This window comes from Dromiciops gliroides, chromosome 1 (genome assembly GCF_019393635.1).
Source record: "Dromiciops gliroides isolate mDroGli1 chromosome 1, mDroGli1.pri, whole genome shotgun sequence".
Classification (NCBI taxonomy): domain Eukaryota; kingdom Metazoa; phylum Chordata; class Mammalia; order Microbiotheria; family Microbiotheriidae; genus Dromiciops; species Dromiciops gliroides.
Window position 1 is genome coordinate 152437700 of NC_057861.1, and position 26194 is coordinate 152463893.

Consider the following 26194-nt stretch of genomic DNA (forward strand, 5'->3'; position numbering starts at 1 on the left):
GTAAGACTCAGGATGGAGTTGAGAAAGTGAAGAATGGTATCAGGAAAGAGTAATATTCTCCTAGACATCACCGTTACCTCCTAGTAATGGGATTTGGAGGGGAAAAAATGTACAAGCTTTATGGATGAGCAAGTACCATTTGACTGAGGTTCACACACAACAGGGTCTTATGAAAATGGAGGATAACATCAGCTTATTCAATCTTACACACCAGTAAAAAATAAAATACTTGGTGATTGGGCTATGGAACTCGTTTATCAATTTCTTGCCATCCCAAGACATGAAGTCAGAAAATATTCTTCAAGCATCAGTGACTCTTGGTTAGGTCTAGTGTCTGAAAGCCTGCTCAGGAGGTTCAGGTGGCAACAAGTCTAGTGTATGAGGCTCTGGTCTTGGTGGCAAAAGGTTTGATATGCTGATAGTTATGGAGAGCTGAATGTGGTTGCCTTTCTAAGTAGGGAACAGCAGCTCTGCCTGTCTCCCTGCTGAAGCTCTGGTCCTGGTCAAAGTTATGGTAGAAAAGGTCTCAGACAATGGTTATGGAAGACTGAGGAATTGTGGATTTCCTCACCCTTCCAGTAGAAAATGGCTACATATACTCAATGCAGAGCCCTGTGCTAGGTACAAGGGTAGACACAGTTTAGATAAGACATAGATCCTACACAGTAATCCTTGAACCCTAAAAGGAGGGCAAACTATAAGGGTCAGTCTTTGGTTAATAGTCACCATTCTCAAGGTTTCAAAAAGTTTTTTTATATATGTTTACATGTGTATAAAGAAAAAAAAACAGGGGCAGCTAGGCAGTGCAGTGCATAAAGCACTGGCCCTGGATTCAAAAGGACCTGAGTTCAAATCCGGCCTCAGACACTTGACACTTACTAGCTGTGTGATCCTGGGCAAGTCACTTAATCCTCATTGCCCTGGAAAAACAAAAAACAAACAAAAAAAAACCTCTCAAAAAAATGTTTTAGAATGAAAATACAGGTTACTTTAAACCAGTCTCAGGAGACCAGAGAGCAATCAATAAAAAAAACAGTTTCACTTGGCAATACTACTAGTAAACACCATAGAAGTGTACCCATAATGAATCTTCACTAGTCTAAAAAATCCTAAAAAACTCACCTGGTGCCTGAAAACTTAGCTTAAATGGTCATTCATTATTCAATAATTACACCTAATATATTTAGGTAAGATGTTGTGATCCCATATTTCTGCAAGTCCTAAATCCTTTAAAAGAACATGATTCTTTGTAATTTCTATTGTTCTCAATTATATCTGGACAAAACAAAGGCTGAGTAAATTTCTGGGGGGGCAGCTAGGTAGCGCAGTGGGTAAAGCACCGGCCCGGGATTCAGGAGTACTTGAGTTCAAATGCAGCCTCAGACACTTGACATTTACTAGCTGTGTGACCCTGGGCAAGTCACTTAATCCTCATTGACCCACCAAAAAAAAAAAAAAAAAACCTCTGGTGCAAAATTATCTTTTCTATATTCCTCAATTTTACTAACCAAGATAAGGAAATGACAACTTCAACAAACAAGTTTTATTTGATTCATTCATCTTTTATTATTCTTTTGGCAAGCCTCAGATAATGAGCAAAACTATATTGCTCACAATAATTAAACACATTCTTCTGCTTTATACAAGTTGTAAACATAATAAAGTCAATAAAATACTTGGACAAAGACATATTCCAGAACTCTGACATATCCCTTTTTGCTCCAAGTTAAGGACAAAGGAAACCCTATGAAGCTCCTATTAGACCAGGTTTTATATTATACAAAAACCTAAATTAGCATATGCTGCACTTAACATCTGTCATTATTTAAACTTTGATTTTAGGTTAATACTTAAATGATGGTAAGTAATGTTGAATAAGAATACAAATTCTATTAAAAAAAAACTCCCAATAGAAATCTTCTTGTTCATGTCTTTTTAAAAATCTCATGAACAAGACATTCAGTTCATGATAAAAATATGATAGCTACCAAATGAAAAACTGCTTTTAACACTATTTGGATAACCTACTTTGCCTGTCATGTTTCATAATATCAAATTTATAGAATATTACTGCTTAAAAGTTAGAGATTACTTAGAAAATAGGTCAAAAGCATTAATACTTTAGAATCCCATTCTTTTGTATATTTTTTACCCAAAAAGCATTTAATTTAAATCATATAAACTTTACTTATCTACAAAAAAGTTCTGTATATTGGGCAAATATACACAAAGATTATTAACATGATGCTGATATTATATTTGTACTCATTTTTCAAAAAAAACAAATATAAAACAAAAGTTATTTGCACTTGCCTTTTAGTATAGCAAATCACATGCATTTACATAGAGGACTTAGGAGAACCATCTAAGTATGGATACTCTTATGCATGTTGCACTCTGGGAAAAGAGAGATCCATCTTTTACACCTGAACATATTGTATATTAATATGGTTTTGGGCTCCCAACGATTGACATTACATTTTACCCATAACTGAATTATAACCAATTTTCAAATGTTCAATTAATGGAAAGTTAACAGAATACAGTAAAATGTTAACAAATAACTAGGGCTTTTTTTTTTTTAACCCTATGACTAAGAAAAGCAGGAAGCTTAAAAAAGGCAAAACGAAAATATGGATGTAAGCATGGTTGAATTCAGACATTTTGATCATGAGACCTAAGAAGCAGTCAATATTTCCCTAGAGAAACAACTGGGTAGAATGATGAGATACAAGCAAGTATGGGGAAAAGAAGCTGTATTTTTTGCAGAAAAAGCAAACCAAACTGAGGAGTTATGGAGGAAGGAAGTTAGGGAGTCAGCTGTGATAGCAGCTGAACATTAAAGGGTAAAGCAATATAAATCATGTGGATAATCTGAAGTTTTTGAGATAATCACAAAAGTATAGTATTAATTCCAGAGTCTAAACTTTTAAAAATAGCAATAAATATCTAGTGAATTAAGATGCATAAATCTAAAAGCTTACTTGGGGAGGAAAAAAAAACTCAGGAATTACATACATTAAAAAAAATCAAGTGTCATACTTTAGGCATAAATTGTTAGGTGTCCTTGATGGCCTCATCCACTTATCTTAACCAAGTGGATTTGCACCTGCATAAATACTATGGAATTTTTAATTACTCAACCATTTAAAATGTATACCAGTAGAGGTTAGAGGAAATCTATTTTAGGATATAATAAATAGCAATATTTGGAGGCTTTGTCCTAAACCTGCTCTGCCTATGTTGCTCTCGCATGATGCAACCAAAACAAGTTTTAAAAATGCCACTAAGTGGAGACTAGTTAGAGTTTATTACTGTTTTTTGTTCAAAATCCATTAGTAGCCTTGCAAGAAAATAAAGAGGAAGAAGGAGGAGTGAGAGGAAGAGAAAAGAGAAGAGGAGGACAAAGAGGAGGTGAAGGAAAAAAGAACAGATTCAATTCCCTTTGGAACAATCCAGGTGTTGATATGAATGCCCAGACTGTCGTGCTGCACAGAACAATATATAATTGTACAAGCTGTATAAATTAGCTACCATTTTCAGTAGCTGTGTCCATCAGTTGTTTCACAGAATTATAATGCTCTCCTAAGCCATAGGCATGTCTCATATATCTGGGGGGGAAAAAAGAGAAAGATTACTATTATTAAATTTTGGTGTAAGTAAAGAGTAGACATGCCAATGGTTTCTAATGCAGAAATCAAGAACTAAGTGTTCATTATAGTACCATTTAATCCACAAGGTAATTCAGTCAATTAACTGCTAAAGAATCAACCAACTCCCTGATATAAAAAGCAGGATACACTTTACTAATTCAGTCTACTGGTTAATTTTACAAACAAAATATATGTGGTGGGAGTGCTGGGAAGAGAAGAAACAATGATATAAAGAATGCCAAAAACATTTGGCGTTCTTCTTATCTAAATCTGAGAAAGAAACAATTCCCTTCTTCAATGACAGATGTAACTTATCTTGCTCCTAACCTAATGCTAATAATAAACTACTTATCAAATTTTCCATGTTATTTACAAAAAAAAAATACTATGTCTTTTAAAAATATGTACACAAATACATCTAAAGTAATGAACTCTGAATAATTCATCTGGTAACATATACACTACCACTTTAAAACTTAAGTCCTGGGGCAGCTAGGTGGCGCAGTGGATAGAGCACTGGCCCTGGATTCAAGAGTACCTGAGTTCAAATCCGGCCTCAGACACTTGACACTTACTAGCTGTGTGACCCTGGGCAAGTCACTTAATCCCAATTGCCTCACCCCCAAAACATAAATAAATAAATTGAATCAGATATTATAAAAAAACAAAACAAAACAAAACTTAAGTCCTAAAGCACTAAGCTCTTTAGAAATGGCATTATTTCTGATTCAAATGTAAGAATAAATAAGGGTTCAAATAATTAATTATCCAAGATATACATTTTGGTACAATCTTTGGGTTCTATAGTCATCTTCCAACATAAGTCATGTTAAAATGCTGCTCAACTTAAGTATGATTTTTTTATCTGTCAACAAACAAAATATTTACCATTCTACATTCTAAACATTTTCTATTACTAAATATAAGCTAAGCTGGGTAAAAGTATCTGGATACTTACACAAGTATTAATGGTTTGTTTGAATATTCTTCACCAACTACAATTGGAGGAGAATCTGCTTGTATTACTTCTATTGGTGTTTGTAAAATGTGAGACAGAGCCCTTAGCTTTAAAGAAAGAAAAAAAATGTATTAGTAAGAAAAATGGAAATTCTGAGCTTATTCATTACCACACAACATTAAAGTAGGTTGTTAAGGGAAAAATGGAGAAAAAATGAAAATTTAACAAAGAGTGAAAACCAACTATGCAAGGTATTCTTGCTAAGCATTGCTAGGAACATTAAATGCACCAGGCTTGATATGTACCGCCAAAAATCTTATAATAATCAGGGCTTAAAGCCTGATAAAAATTATAGAGAGTGGTGAGCAGCCTTCAGGATACAAAAGAAATATATTTCTAGTTTCCTGGATCCACATATTGAAACCTCTTTCCCCCTAAAATAGGTTAATCAATTGTATATCTATTCTGAAGCATGACCCATTTGTGAGCTCTTAGCCAGAACTCTAGAAGTACATTTAATAGAGAAGGAAAAATTATATTACTCATTGGACTATGTTTAAGCCTACACTTTCCTATGTAGAATATTCCTCTGAAGAAGCCCTTTTTTTTTTGGGGGGGGGGGGGAGGCAGGGTGGTCAGTGGGGTGGATATGGGAAATGACATAGTAAGTTTGTGACAAAATGATTCCTTTGTTATTATTGTTTTTGTTAAGATCATATTTTTAAAGTATTAAAATTACTACATAATGCCAAATTTTAAGAGTTGAAGGGACCTGAACAGACATCTAGTCCAGTTCATATACAAAAAGAAGTCCTAAGGGCAGCTAGGTGGCGCAGTAGATAGAGTACCGGCCCTGGAGTCAGAAGGACCTGAGTTCAAATCCAGCCTCAGACACTTAACACTTACTAGCTGTGTGACCCTGGGCAAGTCACTTAACCCCAATTGCCTCACTAAAACAAAACAAAACAAAACAAAACAAAAAGTCCTTCTGTAACATACCCAACAAATGGTCAGTCAGCCTCTGCTTATATTATAAAACTGCAAAATAGTATTCCAATAAAGTACCACCTCACTCTGTGAAAGCCAACTCAAATGGGAATCTAGTAAGGGTTAGCGTACAAAATTTCAAACTTTTAAAGAGAGAAAACCCCAAATGAAAGGAAGGTTCCAGGCTTTAAAATGGTCCAAATTTTAGACCAATGTGGGCTGGGCCTGGGTCAGGCTTCTGTACTAGTAGCTAGAGGTAAAGAAGCTAAATCAATGCTAAGGATTCTTAACCTTTTTTGTGTCACAGACCCCTTTGGAAGTCAGGTGAAACCCCTCTCAAAATGTTTTCAAATGCTTAAGATGCACAGGATTATAAAAGAAATAAATTCTATTGAAATAATAAGTGTATGTATGTATGTATGTATGTATGTATGTATGTATGTGTTTGTGTTTGTGTTTCTGTATGTGTGTGTGTTCACAGACCCCAGGTTAAGAACCCATCATCTTGTCTATACTGGCTAGAATCTATACTTTAGAACACAACATCGACTATAGGGAAGATTAAATTTTCCTTTGCTGAACTTGAGCAAAGTCAGCATGGGTTAAACTGGAAGAGCTTCCTACATTTAGAACCTTTGCTTTTGTACCTCACTTCGTTTTATTTTACTTTCCCCCATTTTTAAAAGCCCTCTAATGATATCTCTCTTTAAAGGAAGAACAACTCTGGTCCAGACTTATACCAGGCCTAGCCTATTGTTTGGTCCCAGAAGAATTAAAATCAGCCTTAGGGAAAGAGGTTTGGTCCAGTAACAAAAGCTTTTCTGAGCCTCCCAGTGCTATCACTTTGATGGGGGATTATATAGTAAAATGACTTTTTTTTAAAAGGCAAGGTGAAAAATAAACCTTTTCAACACTGCTAAGATGGCACAAGCCCATTAGGAAAGTTACAGCCACACTAAAATTTCAATAAACTGAAATCTGCTTTTATAAATTTTTTAAATGCAAAATTACACAAGTAAGCCTTTTGGGTTATCATGTCAAATGGAATGATGAAAAATACCAATTAATCAATCAACAAACATGTATTATTAGAGGCATCCAGAGTGCTGGACTTGTGAGTCAGGAAGACCTGAGTTCAAGTTCTGCTTCAGCAGCAGCAATTATGACTCTGGCCAAGTCCCTTAATTTCTCTTAACCTCAGTTTCCTCATCTGTAAAATGGGGATAATAATAGTACCTCCCTCCTGGGGTTGTCGTGATGATCAAATGAGATAATACATGTCCTTAAAGTCCTATATAAATGCACGTTATTATTTTTTAAGTGCTTACTATGTGTCCTGCACCAACTCCTGTTCATCTACCACTCAGTTACCAAAGTGATCTTAATGTGCAGATCTGACCATGTCACCCCCTTATTCAGTAAATTCCAGTGCTCTCCATTACTTACAAGATAAAACATAAAATGGCTCTTCAAGCCCTTTATAATCTGGCTACTGCTTACTTTTCTAGTCTTCTTATTCCCCTTCATGTCCTTTACAATCCAGTGCCTCCTCACTGTTCTTGTACAAGATATTCCATTTCTAGATACCATGCATTTCTGTCTGTGCTCCATGTCTGCAGCTCTCTCCCTCCTCATACCTCCCTCTCCTACCTTCCTTTAAGTCTCAGCTAAAGTCCTGCCCTCTTTCAAGAAACCTTTCCCACTCCTCTTTAAAATCAATCCCTCCTCTCTAAGATTATTTCCAATTTAATCTGTATATATCTTGTTTGTATTCAGCTGTCTTCATGTTGTCTTCCCCAGTAGTCTGTGAGCTCCCTGAAAGCACGTACCATTTTTGCCTTTCCTTGTATCTCCAGTGCACAGCATAATGCCTGGCACATAATAAAGACTTTTGAATAAGTACTGTGAATACAAAAAAAACAGTCTATGCCCTCACAGAGTTTACATTCTAATGGAGGAGACAAATAAATATAGATTGCTACATATAAGATATAGATATGAGGTAGTCTTAGAAGGAAAAGCACTAGAACCTAAGAGATACCAGGAAAGGCTTCCTGTAGGTGGTGCTTGAACTGAGTCTTAAACAAAGATAAGGGTTCTATGAGGCAGAGGTTAGGAGGGAGAACATTTCAGGTATGGGAATCAGACAGTGCAAAGGTAAGGAGATGGGAGAAAAGCAAGCTGGTCAATGTAACTGACTAAACCACAGAGTTCATGGAAGGGAGAATGTGTCAAAAGATTGGAAAAATAACAAAGGATCAGGTTATCAAGAGCTTTAAATGCTAAAGAAAGGAGTTTATGATGGATCCTAAAGTTAATAAGGAGTCAGTGGAGTTTTTTGTTTGTTTAGTCATTTTATAGTCTTTTTTGATGCTTTGTGACCATTTGGGGTTTTTCTTGGCAAAAATACTAGTGATTTGCCATTTTTTTGTTTCCAGCTCATTTTACAGATGAGTAATTGAGGCAAATGGGGTTAAATGACTTGCTCAGAGTCACACAGCTAAAAAAGTGTCTAAGGTCAGATTTGAACTCAGGAGATTAGTCTTTCTGATTCCAAGCCAAACACTCTCCACTGTAGCACCTAGCTCTCTCCCCACCCCTCCCCTAACTGGAGTTTATTAGGTGACATTTACTCACAAACTATCTCATTTGATTAATCTCAGAGGGTGGTTAAGTATAATGATTTTTACAAATTAGGAAACTGAGGTCAGAAAAGTAAAATAATCTTTATTATAACTAAAAACTTCTGCCAACAGGCTAACCACTAAAAAAGTTGCTTAAACTTATGATGAAATGTCCTAATGTGTCCTTTGAATATGTCATCTCTAATGAGGAATCCCCTTAAGTGCAATGAAAAGAAAACTAAATTTGGAGTCAGACTGCCTGGGTTCAAATGTCAAATACGCCTCCTATTAACTGCGTGACCTTAGACAAGTACCTTAATGAAATGGAAGCCCAGAGAGGCCATGTGGAGGGTGGATAAGATTATCTCTTGTCCTAGTCCTTTGGAGCAAGAAATCCTATTATCCGGTAAGTGTCTCATTTTCAAATCCTTAAGGACAAATTCAAGCATTCCAGTTAATCCTAATGTATTCTTATAGCATTCACTGTTCTAAAAAACCCCTGGTGAGTTGAGAACAATTAAATTTCCAGTAATATTAGTGGTCTATAAACAGGGATGAAGAAGTCTACTAAACTAATGGATTCAGCTCCCTCTGGTGGCTCACAAGAACCACTAAATTCACATCTTCTTCAAACATGTTTTTACAATGAAAACAGGAAGAAATATGAAAGATATATATGCATGTTCAAATGGCATTTAAAGTTATCAATCATTTGGTCAATTATGCTTTTATGTGATGCTGGAAGTTAGCATTAAAATAAACAACTACAGGTAAAAACCTGTTACAACTCATCCCAAGGGACTGACCTAATTCTCTCATTCTACTTCAATTATGTTAAGTCAAATATGCAAGTGAGCTATCACAGCTGGGGTTCTGAAATCCCTTTGTAACATAAGTTTTGGTGAAGTGGAATTTTATTTGTAATTTCTGTAAAAAATCTGTTTCTGCTACTTATTGTAATGGAGGTGTCTTTTACCGATAGTTATTACAACTGGATTGGCCAGAAGGGTAGATATCCATATAATTAAATAAACTCTGTACTTCTGTTACTCAAGGATGCCAAATATATTGTCAAAACTAGATATGATGATCTTCCATTGTATTATTTATAATGAAACCTTATTTAATCCTCCCCCAAGATACATACTTTAATCAAAGGCATAAAAACATCAGTCTTTCTCTACTAGGATGGTACAGTAAAAGAATATCACTTATTTGAGGAAAAGTGAATTTTTTTTAAGTGAATTTTTAAAAAGTGGAATTGGGACAGTTTGAACAGCATGTCTAAAAACAAATGATTGGATTTTAAAATCATTTAACAGATCTACCATAAGCAACCACTGTGAATAATCAGACTTACCTCAAGCTGACCTCCCCATGCAGCTGTGTTTACTATATCATCACAGTACTTTCCAAACTCTTCTGTAAAAAAGAATAAAACTGGTCAGAGCATATAACTTTATAATTTTCCTAAATGTTAAAAGATTCAATTCCATTCGAAGGTATATTTGTTAAGAGTCTATGTTCAAGGCACTATGCTAGGCACTGAAGATACAAAAATAGAAACCAAGAGGCATAACAAAACCCTACTCTCAAAGATCTTACAATCCAATGAAAGGCAAGATACACCACACATGGTAAATGAAACAAATGCAAAAGAGAGCCGAAGTGCTATGAAAATATGAGGTAGAGATTGATTTTACTTGAGGACAGGATGTCAGGGAAGACTTCCTAGAGGAGGTTGAACCTTGCAAGATGAAGCTTCAACAGCTGGAGGTTACTGGGAAAAGTAAAGGAGGCACAAAGGGAAGCTTAAGTAAAGGCAATGAAAAGTAGCAGGAATGTTAGGTGGCAGAACAACAGAACACAGAATCATTGATTTAGTGCTAGAAAGCATCTCAGAGGTCATCTACTCCAATATCCTCATTTCAGAGGAGGAAAAGTAAGGTCTAAGATGGTTAAGAGACTTTTTGCCCAAGGTCACACAAGTAGTAAGTTATCAGAGTGGCATTTGAAGCCAAATCCTGTGACTGGTTCTAAAACTAGTACTTGTGCCTCTACACTACTTTGCTTCCCCAGAGAATAGTTCAGTTTATCTGGAATACAAACTATATGAAGACTTGTAGTATCAAATAAATACCAGGAATATAAGTTTGCACTTTATTTGATAGGTAATGGGGAGCCACCAAAAGTTTATGAAAAAATACAAACACAATTAGAGCAGTGTGTTAAAGAAAAGTACTCTGGGAAATGATGTGAAGGATGGGTTCAAATAGGAAGCAGGAAGACCAGTTTGGTGGTCTATAATCACCCTAATAAGCATAATAATAATAATATAGTGCAAAGAGGGCTCAATTTGGAGTGTGACCTATGTTTGAATTACAAATGTTGCTAATTATTACTTGCTGGAGGATAAGTAATTTTTACTTCTCTAGGCTTCAGCTTTCTTGATTATAAAATCAGGGGGTTGGACAGAATGATCAAAGATCCCTTCCAGTTTGAGATCCTATAATCCTACTATAAAAATTAAAGGTGTGAAATAAGAACTGGTTACACTGAGAATGAAGGATAGAAGAGATATGAGAGCTCCACGAGAGTAGGGATTATCTCATTTGTTGTATACATATGCACTTAACAAATGCTTGTTAGTTGACTGGTTGAAGAGAAATCACTTAGAACAAGAAGGGTATTGATGATGTGGGGGAGGGAGAGTAAAGAATCAAAGATAACTGACATTACAGGTGTTGGTGACTGGGAGGATGGATGGTAGTGCCATCAAAAGAGATAAAGGAAATTTTTTGGGTGAGGTTTGTCTTTTTTTTTTTTTTTTTTGCGGGGCAATGGGGGTTAAGTGACTTGCCCAGGGTCACACAGCTAGTAAGTATCAAGTGTCTGAGGCCGGATTTGAACTCAGGTCTTCCTGAATCCAGGGCTGGTGCTTTATCCACTGCGCCACCTAGCGGCGCCCAAGGTTTGTCTTTTTTGGAGGGGAGGAGAATCAGAGAGAGAGTAGGGTTAGAAGGGGGTAGAATGATGATTTCTGACATGTTCAGTTTGAGGTATCACTTAGGTGAAACAGTCCAGTGGACAGGTGAAAACACAATGAGAGCTTCTGGAAAGAGATTGGTTTGGAGCTATACATATGGATGTTAGCTGTAGAAACAAGAAACATAAAGCCACAAGAATGGATAGTATCACAAAGATTAAAAAGTGCAAGAATGGAATTCTGAGGTATAAGCATTTTTAAAGGCATAAAGGAAAACAAAAAAGGAGGTACTAAGTTAACAGAAAAGAAGAAGTCAAAGAGGTAGGAGAAAAACTATGAATTGAGTTTCATGGAAGCTAAGAGACACTGTGGTATCAAAAAAGTGGAAGTGAACCATGGTGTCAAATGCTGCAGAAAGAGGTAAAGAAGATCTACAGGGGAAGAGCAGCACTAGATTGGACACTAAGGACGTCATTACCTGAGAGAGAAGGGCTTAAGTATGATGATGAGAACAAATGTCAGACCGTAAAGCTTTGAGGAGTAAATCAGCAATGAAAACTAGTCAGCATCCAATTCTTGCTCTATTAGGGCCTTCCACAAGCCTACTACAGAAGGTGAGCTATGAACTGAGTCTTGAAGTAATCAAGTAAAATCAAAAATAAATAGAAGAGAACAAAAAAAGGGATGGAATGGACCAGATCGTGAAGGACTGTAAGTTACTAAACAGTGGGCAAGGCAGTCGAGGACAGACATGGGAGTGGGAGAGAAGCACCAAGCCACCAGAGATGTTTTACAGAGAACTTTCTAGGATGAATTAGCTGTTTTGAATGGCAACGTGATAGTATTCCAGTTTAAACCTTCGTGCATTTATTTCCCTTTTGACTCTCTAGCTGAACTCACTGTAGCTGAGCTGTGGAGTACAGGTTCTTCAGCTGGGGCACTCACAATTTCTAGTGAAGTTGCCCAATTTCTGTTAAACTTGTCCTCACGTGAGAACAATCTAGCTACACGTCCTCTCTTACTGCCCAGGTCCCAAGACAAACTATCTGAATCATATGTGCTTTGTTTCTTCAGATTTGGTCATTAGGAACCTCGCCTCTACCACAGACCTTCCTAGACATCCTCGTCCTCGAGTAAACTCCTACAGAAATAGGCAGTGTGCGTTCACTCCCTCCTTTAATATTCTCTTTGAGCCCTATAACTCCTTTCCAGAAAATACAGTAAAGGCCTGTTAAAATGTGGTTTGTTAAAATCTAGAGCCAGGTGCATCACAGGTCCAAATGTAAAATCAATCAGCGCCAGATATCATAGTAGGCGAATAGGCAGAGCAAGCACCTGTCTAGATCCTTTCACCAGAAACAATGTTCACCTACTTCATGGCCTCTCTTCTCTCCACCTTTGAAGTATTTACCTACCTCTTTGCTAGCAGTGACAGTTCCACCCAAGGAAAGGGTTCCACAGCCCATGGAGGTGAACATTATAGAATCACAAGGATTTAAGTTATTATCAAATCTAATTTATCCTCAAAGGGGAATCCTGTACAACTTCCCCAACAATTAAGTTGCTTTTCTTGGCTTCAAAAGCTCTATCAAAGAATAAGCTGCCATTAGGCAAGGTAAGTCTTTGCTTTTGTATTTGTATCCTCAGGACCTATAGGATATGGTGCTTATCTATTCATTTATGTCACAGTGCTAATCACATCAGTGTATGACAGCATGACCCATTTTCTTGATAACAAGTCTCTTAAATTCCAAGAAACTCGATCCAGTTTTTCTCCTATCTCTAGAACCTTTCCTTCAGTTAACTTTACTACTGCCTCCTCCTCCTTTATGCCCTTAACCATGGTTTCCTCCACTGCTAATGCTTTCTCTCTGAGATTACCCTTCACTTACCCTATGAAAGCATGTGTATGTATGTAATTGAATATTGCAACTCCAGTACAATTTAAGCTTCTAGAGGGCAAAATCTATTCTGCCTTTTCTTTGTATCCCCAGTACTTAATGTAGCCCTTGACACATCTGTAAAATGAGCTAGAGAAGAAATGGCAGAGCACTCCACTCTCTTCACCAAGAAAACCCCAAAAGGGGTCACAAAGAGGTGGACACAACTGAAAACGACTGAACAAAAATACCTATGCCACTGCTATCATATTCAGTGAATTTTAAATACACGTTGCTGACCTTTATAGCACCCTGTGTTTACAGTGCTTTGAACACCTCAATTTCTATTATCTTATTCTAGACTTCACCACCACTCACAAGTGTTCCTATTCTACCTGCAAAATTCTGAATTCTGAAATTTCCATTTCTGACCACAATTTATCTTTTTTTTTGGGGGGGGGGGCAGGGCAATGAGGGTTAAGTGACTTGCCCAGGGTCACACAGCTAGTAAGTGTCAAGTGCCTGAGGCAGGATTTGAACTCAGGTCCTCCTGAATCCAGAGCCCTTGCTTTGTCCACTGCACCACCTAGCTGCCCCCTGCCCCCACAATTTATCTTTCCTTACTCCTTCCATACCTATTTTAATTCTCATTCTATCTTATTTTTTTTTCTTTCCTCTATCAGTCAATCCTGTTCCAGCACCCCCTTTCTCACTATCCAGTCTTATCCTTGTAGTCAACTTCTTTAGTCCTATAATTCAGTTTTTAATCCCTTGTCCTTTTAGCAGTAAGGTTCAGTGAAAAGATCAGTGGATTTGGAAGACCTCGGATTCAATCTTCGGCCATGAGTGTGAGGATGATCAAGAAAATTATAGCACTGGTCTAGATCAAAGCTTCTTCAACTGGGTTGAGACCCCATATGGGATCATGTAACTGAATGTTTATGTGGGGGAGGGGGGGGTCACAAAAAACTTTGGCAACAGTAAATGGTTATGCATGCCTATTTTATATTACCTACATATACCCCCCAGGGGGTGAAAATTTCTTAGGCAAAAAGAATTCTCAAGTGATGACCCCTTAAGGATCCTTCCAGCTTTAAATCTAGGTTTAGCCTTTCACCATTTTCTCTATGCTAACCTAAGGGTAATTTCTGCCAATCAAGCTCTTCAGCTACAGAATCCTGTTGGAAGAATGAAATAAGGCTGAGTACTCGAAGAATTTTTTTTAATCTTAACTCAAAGGAGCCCACAGTGCTGAATGATAACCCTTTTATTCCTCTCATTTGAATCCATCTCAATCTCCACAATGGCTGTTCCTAACCCCTCTTTTCTCAGAGATGTTAATATGTTCATTTGTTTTGTATGTATTTGTTGTGAGAGTTAGACTAAGAAGCAGAAGAGCAACTGGGAAATGACAATGTTTTTTAAAAAGCATCAATAAATCATTTTTAATCCATAAGAATGTCTTTTGTTCATCTCTGTAATATCTGCATATGTATACTTGAAAAATAAATTATGATAGTGCCAAGACAATTTTTATTTTGTCTACAAAAGGTGTGTGGCTATTTATTAGCCTTAGTGATGCTAATTCTGTTGGAGCTAAATGAAAATGAAACTAACAAACCAACAAAACAACTGTATCTGCCAGTGTTGCACACTTTGTATACAAGGTCTCCTACTCTCCTTTGAAAAAAGGTGCATTTTTTTCATCTCTGCTTGCGGTCAAGACTAGTTATTTCAAGTATACATTATTTAGTGCCATAAGAATATATAAATACAATATGATCATGAATAACTGAGTAATTTTTCTCACATAATTCTAATCTGTTTTCTAAATGATTGGACCAAATTCACAACTTCTTCAGTAGTGTTATTTAGTGTGTTTAACCTTCATTCAGCCCCTCCAATGTTGACTATTTCCATCTTCTGTCAACTGTATCAATTTGCTGAGTGTGAAGGAAACCTTCAAAATTGTTTTAATTTACATTTTATTTATTAGTGATGTATTAATCTTGCAGATGATTGCATATACTTTTACAAATCTCTCTGAAAACTGTTCATAGCTATTACTGAATATTAGTCCTTTCGTGACTTCTGCTTGGAGCTTCTGGGTTTTCCTATGTGCCAACACAATGATTCTGCAAGTTTGCTAATAGCTAAAGTGATAGATAACTGATATTTTACTCTAACAAATCAGGAAATATCTCTAATTGTTATGTATTTAACAAAAACAATCAAATGAATCATCCACTCCAATTATCACTGATATTCAAGAAATTATTTTAAAAGAAAAGTTTTCTGACATGATTTCACAAGGGATTAGAATAAATTCTCATGGTTCTACTTATTTCATGATAGAAGTTCCATTAATTTTTTTTCTTTTTTCAGTTTCCCAAGTTTTATTATCAGACTATGATGACTACAGGGAGAAAAAGTGTCTCCAGTTCCATTAATTTTTCAAAAAAAATTTAAGGTGATAAACTATGGACCTATCACTTCTAGATGATTCAGCATTACTAATCATGTCTCAATGCCTCTTTAGTAATCATAGAACAGCAAAAGCTAACTAGATGATAATAAGGATGAGATCTGTCCAACTGGGTCCAAAAATAGTGGGACTACTTATTATACTTCCCTCATTTTGGACACTGTATCTTTCCTTAATTTAGCCCATTATTACATTAAGTTTGTTTTGTTTTGTTTTTTGGGCTGCAGCATTGTACCTAGTGAATTATTTTAAACTTACAGTCCACTTAAAACCTTCATAGATCCTCTTTTGTCAAAGAAAATGCTATCTAGTTCTACCTCCTCCATCTTAGAGATTCAAAAAAATCAACTTTATATTTTTAAGATTTTACAGGGGCAGCTAGGTGGCATAGGGGCAGCTAGGTGGCATAGTGGATAGAGCACCGTCTATGGATTCAGGAGGAACTGAGTTCAAATCCGGCCTCAGACACTTAACACTTACTAGCTGTGTGACCCTGGGCAAGTCACTTAACCCCAATTGCCTCAAAAAAAAAAAGTTATAAAAAAGATTTTACAGACAACTGTATTAAATGTTACCTTATCATATGTGACCTTATGATCTAACCTGCCAAGATGATTTTTGCATCCTTATTGTTATTTATGTTAACAATCCCTCATAGATTTGTGCCACATATGCAAGTAAGAAAAGCATTACATCTGTGAAGACATAGGGGCCAGAAATCTACTTCCAACATGACCATAAACCATTGCTAACTAACTATTCTTTGGGTGTAACCATTCATTTCTTAAGGGCATCCTATGGGCTACACTGTGCTAAGCACTGGGGAGACAAAGAAAGGAAAAAGACAATCCTAGTTCTTAAGTAGCTCACAGCCTAATGACTATAACCAATCTTGATACAGCCATTCTGGATCTTTTTGATGACTACCAACATTTTTTTAGATACTCGCTATCTCCTTATAAGGTATTTTATATTTTTGCTAGGAATCAAAGTAATGCTCACTGACCTACATTTTGCAGGCTACTCTTTTCTTTTTGAAAAATCAGGATATGCTCTTTTTTCCAGTTCTGCAGTAACTCTTATTCTCCACAATCAGTGGCTCAACAATTGCATCTGCCAGTTCTTTCAGTACCTGAGGATGTAATTTGTTTGAGGCAGGTAATATGAATCCATTTAAGGCAGTTAGGAGCTCTCTTAATATCTCATTTACTTTAAATACAAATTCACTAATGATTATTTTTTTTGTCCTTTTTAATCCAAAGATCAATATCCATGGCAGAAGAAAGACATAGGTAGTCCCATCTTCTGTCTTCTTTTATCAGCACTACATCCAACCCCAAGCAGCCGTCCTAACCTCTCTTTGACTTTATCACCCCCAAAAGAAACTTTCCATCTTCAGGTGGTCATCCCACCTATCCTCTATAAAAGCTTTTGCCTTCCTTCTGTTCACTGAGGAAGAGGTTTCTAAGCCATCTCCTCCCCTTGAGGTTAAGGACTTTTTTTTCTTTGACTTTTCCTTTAGGTCACTTTCTCTAGTGCCCAATAAAAGACCATTTTAATTCTAACTGGACTGTGTGTGAGAGTGTAATTCTTTACAGAGGAATACCTAAGAACCCCCACCATGATTTTTCCCCTGACAATACTGTTCTCTGTATATGCTGTATGTCTTCTCTCTACTCTCATGGTTACTGTCTTAAGCACCTTTCTCCAGGTCTATTATAATATCCTCCTAATACTTCTCCCAGCCATCAGTCTCTATCTTGGTGCCACTCCTCATGTCTATGCCAAAATAATTTTCCTCAAGGATACTCAAAAACCAGTGATGCCTTATTGGATCCAAGATAAAATACCATTCAAAACCCTCCACAATATAACTGCCCACGATATTTCTTTTCTTACTTAATATCATTCCCCTTGTGCAATTTGTATTCAAAGTGGCTTTCTAGTTGTTCCCTGCATACAAGAGTCCATCTCCTGCTCCATAACTTTGTAGCAGAGGCCCTTGCATATCTGCTTCTGGGTAACACCCTCCTCAACTCTACCACTTAAAATCCACAACTACCTTCAAAGAACAGCTCATGTGTCACCTCCAATATAAGGCCTTCCCTGATTCCCCAATAAATAGTACTCTAATCCTCTTTGTTTAGTCATTTTTCGGTCCTGTCTGACTCTTCATGACCCCATTTGGGGTTTTCCTGGTAATGATACTGAAGTGGTTTGCCATTTCCTTCTCCAGTTCATTTTATAGATGAGGAAACTGAGGCAAATAGGGTTAAGTGACACACTAAGTGTCTGAGGCCAAATTTGAACTTAGGAAGATGAATCTGCACCATTTAGCTGCCCTTATGTAAAATTACTTTGTATCACTTACCTATATAAATGTTGTTTCCTTCCAGTCAAATCAGGGAAGGAACTGTTTAATTTTTCTTATCTCAAGCACTTCATATCATATCTTGAACATAGCAGGTACTTAATGTCTATGGAACTGAAACAGTTTGGGGTGGCATGGTCCAATAACAAAACTGACTAACTTATAAAATAGAGGTCTTGTCTTTATCCATTGTAGGATAGAAACATGCTAAGAATGTATTAAGAAGCATGAAAATCCTTTAAGTTTTGACCTTATGTATATACTTAATTCTTGATTTTCAAAGAAAATGGATACAAATGGTAGTGCAAACGATTTTAAGTACTGATGTCTGGTTTTAGAATGTTGATTAATCTGTATATTTATTTTCCTAATAATCTTTTTTTGCTTAAGACTAAAACTAAATCTGTGCTCCTTAAACACATGGGTCAAAGGAAACAAAGACATTTAGTGGAAGGAGATTTACGATTTGTCTTTTTTTTCACATGCATCAAAAATTGAAGATATAATCATCAGCATGGGTTTCTTTCAACAGCTTTTAAAGAGACTATATTCTTGTGTTTTAGGGCCCCACCAGCATATAGATCCAAATCCTAGCACATAGGTGGTAGCCTATAAGTCATTCCAATGGTGATTAATTCTATTCCTATTTCATCCCAACAAAAAATGTTTAATTTATTTTATCTTTTTAACACCTAACCACTTGAAAGAATTATTTTAACAATGCAACACCTACTAATACCTATAATCATGTACTACATATAAGAAGTAAATCTTTAAACATTATAACATTTAGTTATAATGATTTTTCCCATAGGGATAAATTTGAGAGTATAAAATAAAGATAAAATCTTTTTGACAATACTTAGTTTAAAGAGAAAGCACAATTGAGAATGCAAATTATACTAAAATGTTTACCTGTAGTATATATATCTCCTGTATTAGGATTCGTTAAAAATGGCAGGAAGTCTTCTACATGGTTTTGCATATATTCAGCAGTTTGACTTCTTAAGGTGGCTACAGTCAGGGGGCATTCCTGTTCCTTCAGCTGGTCTTCAATAGCTCGATACATACAGTGGCCATCTGATGGAATCTGTTTAATCTCTAAATGTCTAACTGCCAAAATGTGTGCAAGTTTCTGATTTTCTAGATGCCGGGCTCCAGATAAGTTTTCAATTTCAGCTTCTGCTATCCTCTCTTCTCTTTCCTTCTCCAATGCAGCTTTCTTCTCCTAAGGAATGGTAAGGGGAAAAAAGTAATACCAACTCTCAATTATTTAGGGAGTTATTATTTATAATGAGAAATGTATAAGCCTCTATTTGCTGTAACAGTCCAAAAAATCTGAAGCTCTTGTAAAGTTATAGAATTTTATGGTTGAAAGGAACCTTTACAGACCATGTAGTCCAACTCAAATCCTTTTTAAAAAATTCTTGTTAAGCCTGTCAGTAATCAGACTGCTTTTCATTGACAGATTTCAAAGTACTGATGGTCTCATGACCTGTTCCCAATCAACAATGAGTGTAGTAGTGTTGGATCCAAGCCTTAGGCTAATCTACGACTCCTGACTCTCTGCTTCAAATCACAAGACCACAATGTGCTAAGATCTTAATGGTGCAAACATTCCTCTTGCCTAGTGATATATCCAATCAAAGCAGCATTTATATCTTGTTTATCTAATATTCAAAAATTAAAATATCCATATATTGTTTGGTATGCCCCAAAATTTTTCAAAGAATGTGAAGTAAAATTAAATTATACAAATTTAACTATTTGTTTAGCTGTTCATTTAAAAGATTTTAAAATCTGGGAGAGGGTGGGGGGGGGGTAAGGTAAAGAATAATTATGCCTTTCAATCAAAATAAACACATGGAGAAAAACAGAATAGGGCAGTATAACTTTCAAGTCAATTAATTGAAGAACAGTGGAATTTCCCTAATATAAATGATCTCTTTTGAAATAAAAAAGTTGTAAGGGGGAAATGGGAATTCTCCTAAGCACTGAACTAAATTTGTAGGAAAAGAAACAGACTTTGAAGTTAGAAGAACTAGATTAGAATTCTAGTTCTATCAATTATAAGACATGACTCTTCATTTACCATAAGTCTCAGTTTCCTCATTAGTAAAATAGAGAATATCAACTTCTCAAAAAAAAAAAGAGGTAAGGAGCTAAAATGAAATAAATATATGAGCAAGTACTTTGAAAACTATAAAACTACAACATAAATATTTGTTAATGACATATTTGTCAAAAGTTCAACTCTACCTCCAGCTCTGAGGATGAACCTCCTGAATGCTACTAGAAGAAATCTACTCATAAAAATTCATGCAGGAATAAAATTTTAATTTACATGGGTAAATTTTAGCTATTTCTGACAAAGTCCTCAACAGTATGCCACTTGTAATGTTCATGAAGAAATGACTCTATACTAAAAATAGTACAAAAAGCAAGACTGGAAAAAGTCTAAACACCCCCTCATAACTGTCCAACCGTATCTTTTACTACTTTTCCAGTTATTTTGCTGTATCCAAAATATATCATGCTCATTTATGCTTCTGTTTCTGTCCCTGCTATTTTTCCTTCTTAGTATTCCTCATGTTTTTTCATTTAAAAACTCGAGTGCCACTTTACACTTACTAGCTGTGTGACCCTGGTTAAGTCACTTAACCCCAATTGCCTCACCAAAAAAAAAAACAAACCAAAACCCTCGAGTGCATCCCCTCAATGATCCATCTCATATCTGAGGTCCTAGAGCACTTAAGTTTGCACCACACAATCTCCCATTTGTATACTGCCTTCAACCATTCCCTAGTTATTCCCTTGAGTAATGTTTTCTTAACTATCATATAGATAAAACAGTTGAATCTGCAATCAAACTTCAGTACTTTGAGAATAAAAACAATATTTCCTTGTTGAACACGGTAGGCATTTAATACTTGATAATTTGATTCATACCCGCCTCTTCTGTGCTTTTGATATCCGAGGCTGCTGATTTTCAATATCCAAACTTGCAATGTTAACAACAACAGAGTCTATCTAATGAAAAAACAAAAACAGTCATAGGTTATGGAAAATTATTAAGAGATTAAAAATAATACTCTAACAAATTGTTCTTAAGCATTATTTTTAAAAAGAGAAGCTAGCAAATCACAGCTTTAATTTGAAAAAAAGCACCAAATGTTATGATAGTGATTTTTACATCTCAGTTGCATAAGAACTCCTAGGAACTTTATTTGACTCCCAAACAGCTGAATTGCCTCAGTTTGTAAATCTAAAAAAAATCATAAAATTGTAGCAATCAGGCTCAATTCATCAAGTTTTTATAATCTATACCAAAGTGAAAAAAGATACATACAGCTAGAACACAGTTTTCATTGATAACTATATATTACATATTTAATACAAACATCTAGTATTGAATACTATCCATTTACCCTTTCCCAAAAAATGCCCCCAAATTTTATATACTAAGATTTTAGTATTTCTGTAAGACAGTGCAACCATAATGTTCTGACAAACTACATCTTAGCCTTCTTTGCTTGGTGGTAGAGATTTCTTGCTTGCCAAAAGAGATGCGTGACACTGACTGGAGAAAGCTCTGATGAAATTATCTGAAGAGCCATCATTTAATTGTTCTAAAACAGAAGGTCTGCAAACTATGGATTGTGGGCCAAATCTAGCTCATAGTCTGTTTTTTGCAAGTAAGAATGTTTTTTACATTTTTTGAATGTAGTAAGATTTTATTTGAAAATATAAAAACCATTCTTGGCTTGTATTAGTTTGCTGATCTCTGCTCCAAAATATACTTGGGGTTAAGGTGATCTAAAACAGGGCTTCTTACAACTTTTTCCACTTGCAACCCCTTTTCACACGAGAAACTTTTTTATGACCCCAGGTATATAGGTATATAAAATAAGTATACATAATCTTTTACAGTTGTCAAGTTTTTTGTGACCCCACATTCAGTTATGCAAACTCATATGGGTTTGAGACCCATAGTTTAAGAAAATTCGGTCTAGAAAAACCAAGACTACTTCTATTACCAAAGATTACCCCTGAACAACCTTTTCCTTTTAAAGGTTTGAATTCCAACCCACAACTTTAAGTTTACTTATTTCACCATTTGAACCTGTTTTGATCATCTTCTAAAGGAAGACAAAGAATCAAGGAAAAGGAGAAAACACAAGAGTCTATTTCTAAACGTGCTCTCTAAGCTTTCCCAAACTACCTTCCTCTACCTATAAAATGCTGCTAAGACACAAGGGGTCAGGGAAGGACCACAAAGAAAACTTTTCCAGCAGCATTTTAAAAAAACTTAGGCAAAATCACAAGCATCACAACTGACTTTTAGAAAAAGGAAGTGAGTGGAAGGGTAGATATTTGTACATGGCTTACCTTTCCTACTACACAGCAAATTCTATGAAGACAGGGATAAGTCCATGTCTTTGTATGCCCCATTTATGCCTGGCACAGTACCCTCCTCATAGAAGGATCTATATAAACTAGTTAAATGAATAAGAGACTATAGCCTAACAAAACTAGACCACAGTTTTTGTTATTATTACTCCTTAATATTACGGGCACTCTGGCTAGATGCTAGGGATACTTAAATAAAATATGGTACATACCCTTAAGGTTACAATTTTATAGATGTAGACAAATCAGAGACAAATAGAAAGTTCTAAATGCATGGGCTAGCGAAGTGAGACATAGTTTCCAGAAATGGAGAAAATAAGGGGTGTTTTCAAGAACAGAGTAACTAGGCATTAAAAGGTCTAAAAGGATCTTAATAGGAAGGGAAAAGTGACAAGGTATGTCCAGGAATGGCAGACAGCAAAAACATAAGCAGGCCAGAATAATTTTAGTTTAGCTGGAATATAATATGAAAGAGGGTGAGAGTGAGAAGGCTGGAAAGTTAAAATGGTAGTAAAGATCCTTTAATGGTATAAGAAAGTGTTTAAATGTGATACTATAAACAAGAGGAAGCCACTAACCAGTGAAAGAGATAATCATCAAAAATCCACATTTGGGAAACTAAGATGGCAGAAGAGTACAAAAAAATGGACTACAGAGGAAAGAAAAGAAACTGGGGAGCAGTTGGTAGAAAAGACCTACCAAGAAAGTCAGAATCAGACAGTCAGAATTAGATTTAAGCCCAGAATTAAAACACTATAGCTAAAACTTACCAAAGCAATTTGACTCCCTTCTAAAAGCCAGTTAAAGTCAGATGTACAGTTTCAGAAATATACATTTTAACATCCATACCTGACTTTTTGAAATTAACTGGAAAAACTGACAGCAAGAATCAGCTGATGATAAAAGCAGTACCCAAAAAAGAAAGGTTGGCAATGTATCACTCCATTAAGTACCAAGGCCCACTGTAGATGACTGTTGTCATACCAAGAGAACTACCCCAAGACTCTTTTCTCCCGAGTTAAAATCTCACTTTTTAACCTCTCTTACTGCTCTTTAACATTATACCCTTATATTAAAGTTTTCTGAATATGTCTTACTAGGTTGTAAATTGCATAATGGCAGAAATTACCCTTCATTCTTCACATTCTATAATGGTAGGAATCATGTCTTATTCTTCTTTCTATCTCCTACAACAAAGACCAAATGCCTTGCACAGAATAGGCATTCAACTGTTGAATGCATACTTTAGTACTGCAAGAGTAGCATGGGTAGGGGCAGCTAGGTGGCACAGTGGATAGAGCACCGGCCCTGGAGTCAGGAGGACCTGAGTTCAAATCCGGCCTCAGACACTTGACACTTACTAGCTGTGTGACCCTAGGCAAGTCACTTAACCCCAATTGCCTCAAAAATAATAATAATAATAATAAAAGAGTAGCATGGGTAGGAGACTGTTAAGAATGAAAACAGTAATGACAGCTTAAAAATGCACAACATTGGGGCAGTTAGGTGAAGCAGTGGATAGAGCACTGGCCCTGGAGTCAGGAGTACCTGAGTTCAAATCAGACCTCAGACACTTAACACTTAATAGCTGTGTGACCCTGGGCAAGTCACTTAACCCCAATTGCCTCACTTAAAAAAAAATGCACAACATTTCTAAATTATGTTGTTATTGTTTTCTTTAAATGCTTTTGATGCTAGATTGTATTAGAAAGAGGTTGACAGATAGGGATGTTGACAACACTAACGTACTATTTAAAAACCCTTCTGCTGATCTAATTTTTATCTTCTTCACTGTATCCATATTAAGAGCCAAGTTTCTTAAAAACAGAAATCTTTGCTTAAGTTTCCACACATCAAAGAAAGTATGGTACCACTACAGAACTGTTAAGTATTCAAACATAAATTAGAGCTAGCTAGATGGCACAGTGGTAGGGGGCCAGCCTTAGAGTCAGGAAGAGTTTAGTTTGAATCCTGCATCGGAGAGCTTCCTAGCAGTGTGATCCCAGAGGAATTACTTAACTTCTCTCAGCTTCAGTTTCTTTATCAGTAAAACGTATATTTTCACAAGATTGTTATGAGCCTCACCACATAACAAATGCAAAGTACTTTGCAAACCCTAAAGTGTGATTAATATTAAAGTTAGGTTATCATTAGATCCTATATTCTTTGAGGACAAGGACGATGTTTGTTAGTGTCTAGAACAGTGCCTTACATGTGTAGGTGCTTAATCAATGTTTGCTGTTTTTAATGATGACAACTGTAACACACGTATTGGCTTGCTGGTGTTTTTGCTATCTCTATGCCTTTTTTCACCATATACTCTACAATGACATTAAAAAATAAGACCAAAATACAGAGTTCCTAAAGAAAAGCTGTAAACAAAGTCGGATGGGCTATGTGGTCACACACCTTATTCTTTGCATGTGAAGTCTGCTTCAAATGCTCCAGTTCTTCTCTGTGTCTCTGTTCCATTTCTCCTTCCAATTTAGCAACATCTTCAATCAATTGTTTCCTCCTCTTTTTGTCATTCTTGGGAACAGCATTTTTCATACTTTGAATTTTGGCTGAAGAGACACCAATGGTGGTTAATTAGAGTCCCAGGAAGAGAAAAGTAGAGAAGGGAATGGAACAACTTGTAGAAGCAAGAACACTCAGTGGATACTTAGGAGATATGTTAATATCTTGCTGCAAAGCACTTTTATCCCCGTGGGCCTCAGTTCCCTAAAGTGGAAAGTGATGGAGGTAGGAGACTGGAATACTTAACCTCTATCTTTCCTTCCGTCTTAATTCTTCTGCAAATGTCTCGGCGGTTGGTGAGAAAGACAGAATTCACTAACCAGAGAACCAGAAGCAGTCCTGCTCTGTGAAATGAGATGATTGGACCAGATCCTTTCCTGGATTCCAACGCCCTCCCAAGCCTAACATGCTATGGCTAGTAACTAAGAAAGGTCCTCCGAATCGGGTTTTTATTGGGGGAAGGGAGGCTGTCTGGGGGAGGGGGGGGGGAGAGAGAAGAGGAAGAAGGAAAGAAAGATGCTCCGGCCAGGCCTTGAGGCTTCCTTGGAGAGCTGGCTCAGCACCGCACTCCGTCCCAGGGCAGGAGGGAAGGAGGTGAGGGAAGATGGGGGCGGCTGAGAAGCCTCCCCATCCCTTGTCCGGCCCTGGCCAGATCGCCAGCTCACCCTGCAGCTCCTTCTTCTCCTTCCGATGCCGTTTTAACAACTGCTCTTGCTCTTCCTCCTCCTCCTCTTCAGGCAGCTCCTCAGCAGTGACTGACTCCATGACGACCGCGAGGCGCGGCAGAGCCGGCACTTTCCAGTCTTCGCCCCTTCACCCCTCACCTCTGACCCCAGGCCCCATTGGACACGGCCGGGACGTAGCCCCGCCCCTGACCCGAGACACAATCGAGTTTCGTACAACTAATGGCCATTACCTAGAAGGATGCCAAATCGAGGCAGGAGAGGGCGTGAGTCGCAGTCTGAAGCCTTCATTGCGCGCGCCAAGGCTGGGGAGGGGTGTCCCAGGATTGTGCGTGCGCAGCCTCAGAGAAGAGACTGTGGTCGGTTGGAGGGAAGAGCCGACCTCGGCTAGGGGCGGGCCCAGCACGCATTGGTACGCGCGAGCCTCTACGAGATGACGTCACGGAGAGCGTCGTCGTCGTCCCTCCTCTCCGTACCTCCCAGCCTGCGGGGAGTGTTGGTGTTCATGCTCTATCCTCTTCTTTACAGTTGTGAAAAACTGAGTTCAGAGAAAGGAGTCTAGGTACTCAAAGCCGCAGAGCTATTGGGTGGCCAGGCTTGAACGTCAGCCTATTTATTGATTTTTATTTAGCACGTGCTT

The 26194-nt window shown here is 36.9% G+C and overlaps 1 protein-coding gene across 2 annotated transcripts; it reads right to left on the reverse strand.

Moving 5' to 3' along the window:
• Window positions 1-1538: 1538 nt before the first annotated feature.
• OTUD6B (OTU deubiquitinase 6B) lies at window positions 1539-25916 on the reverse strand. Of its 2 annotated transcripts, none has more exons than XM_043971173.1 (7): window positions 25537-25916; window positions 24764-24918; window positions 20894-20974; window positions 18860-19172; window positions 9583-9641; window positions 4612-4718; window positions 1539-3611 (listed from the first exon to the last, which is right to left on the reverse strand). In XM_043971173.1, the coding sequence occupies exons 1-7, from the start codon at window positions 25634-25636 to the stop codon at window positions 3527-3529; spliced, it is 900 nt and encodes a 299-aa protein (XP_043827108.1). In that variant the 5' UTR covers window positions 25637-25916; the 3' UTR covers window positions 1539-3526. The 2 variants fall into 2 exon arrangements, with proteins under 2 accessions (XP_043827108.1, XP_043827098.1); XM_043971163.1 differs by having other exon boundaries at window positions 9583-9644; window positions 25537-25910.
• Window positions 25917-26194: the final 278 nt, after the last annotated feature.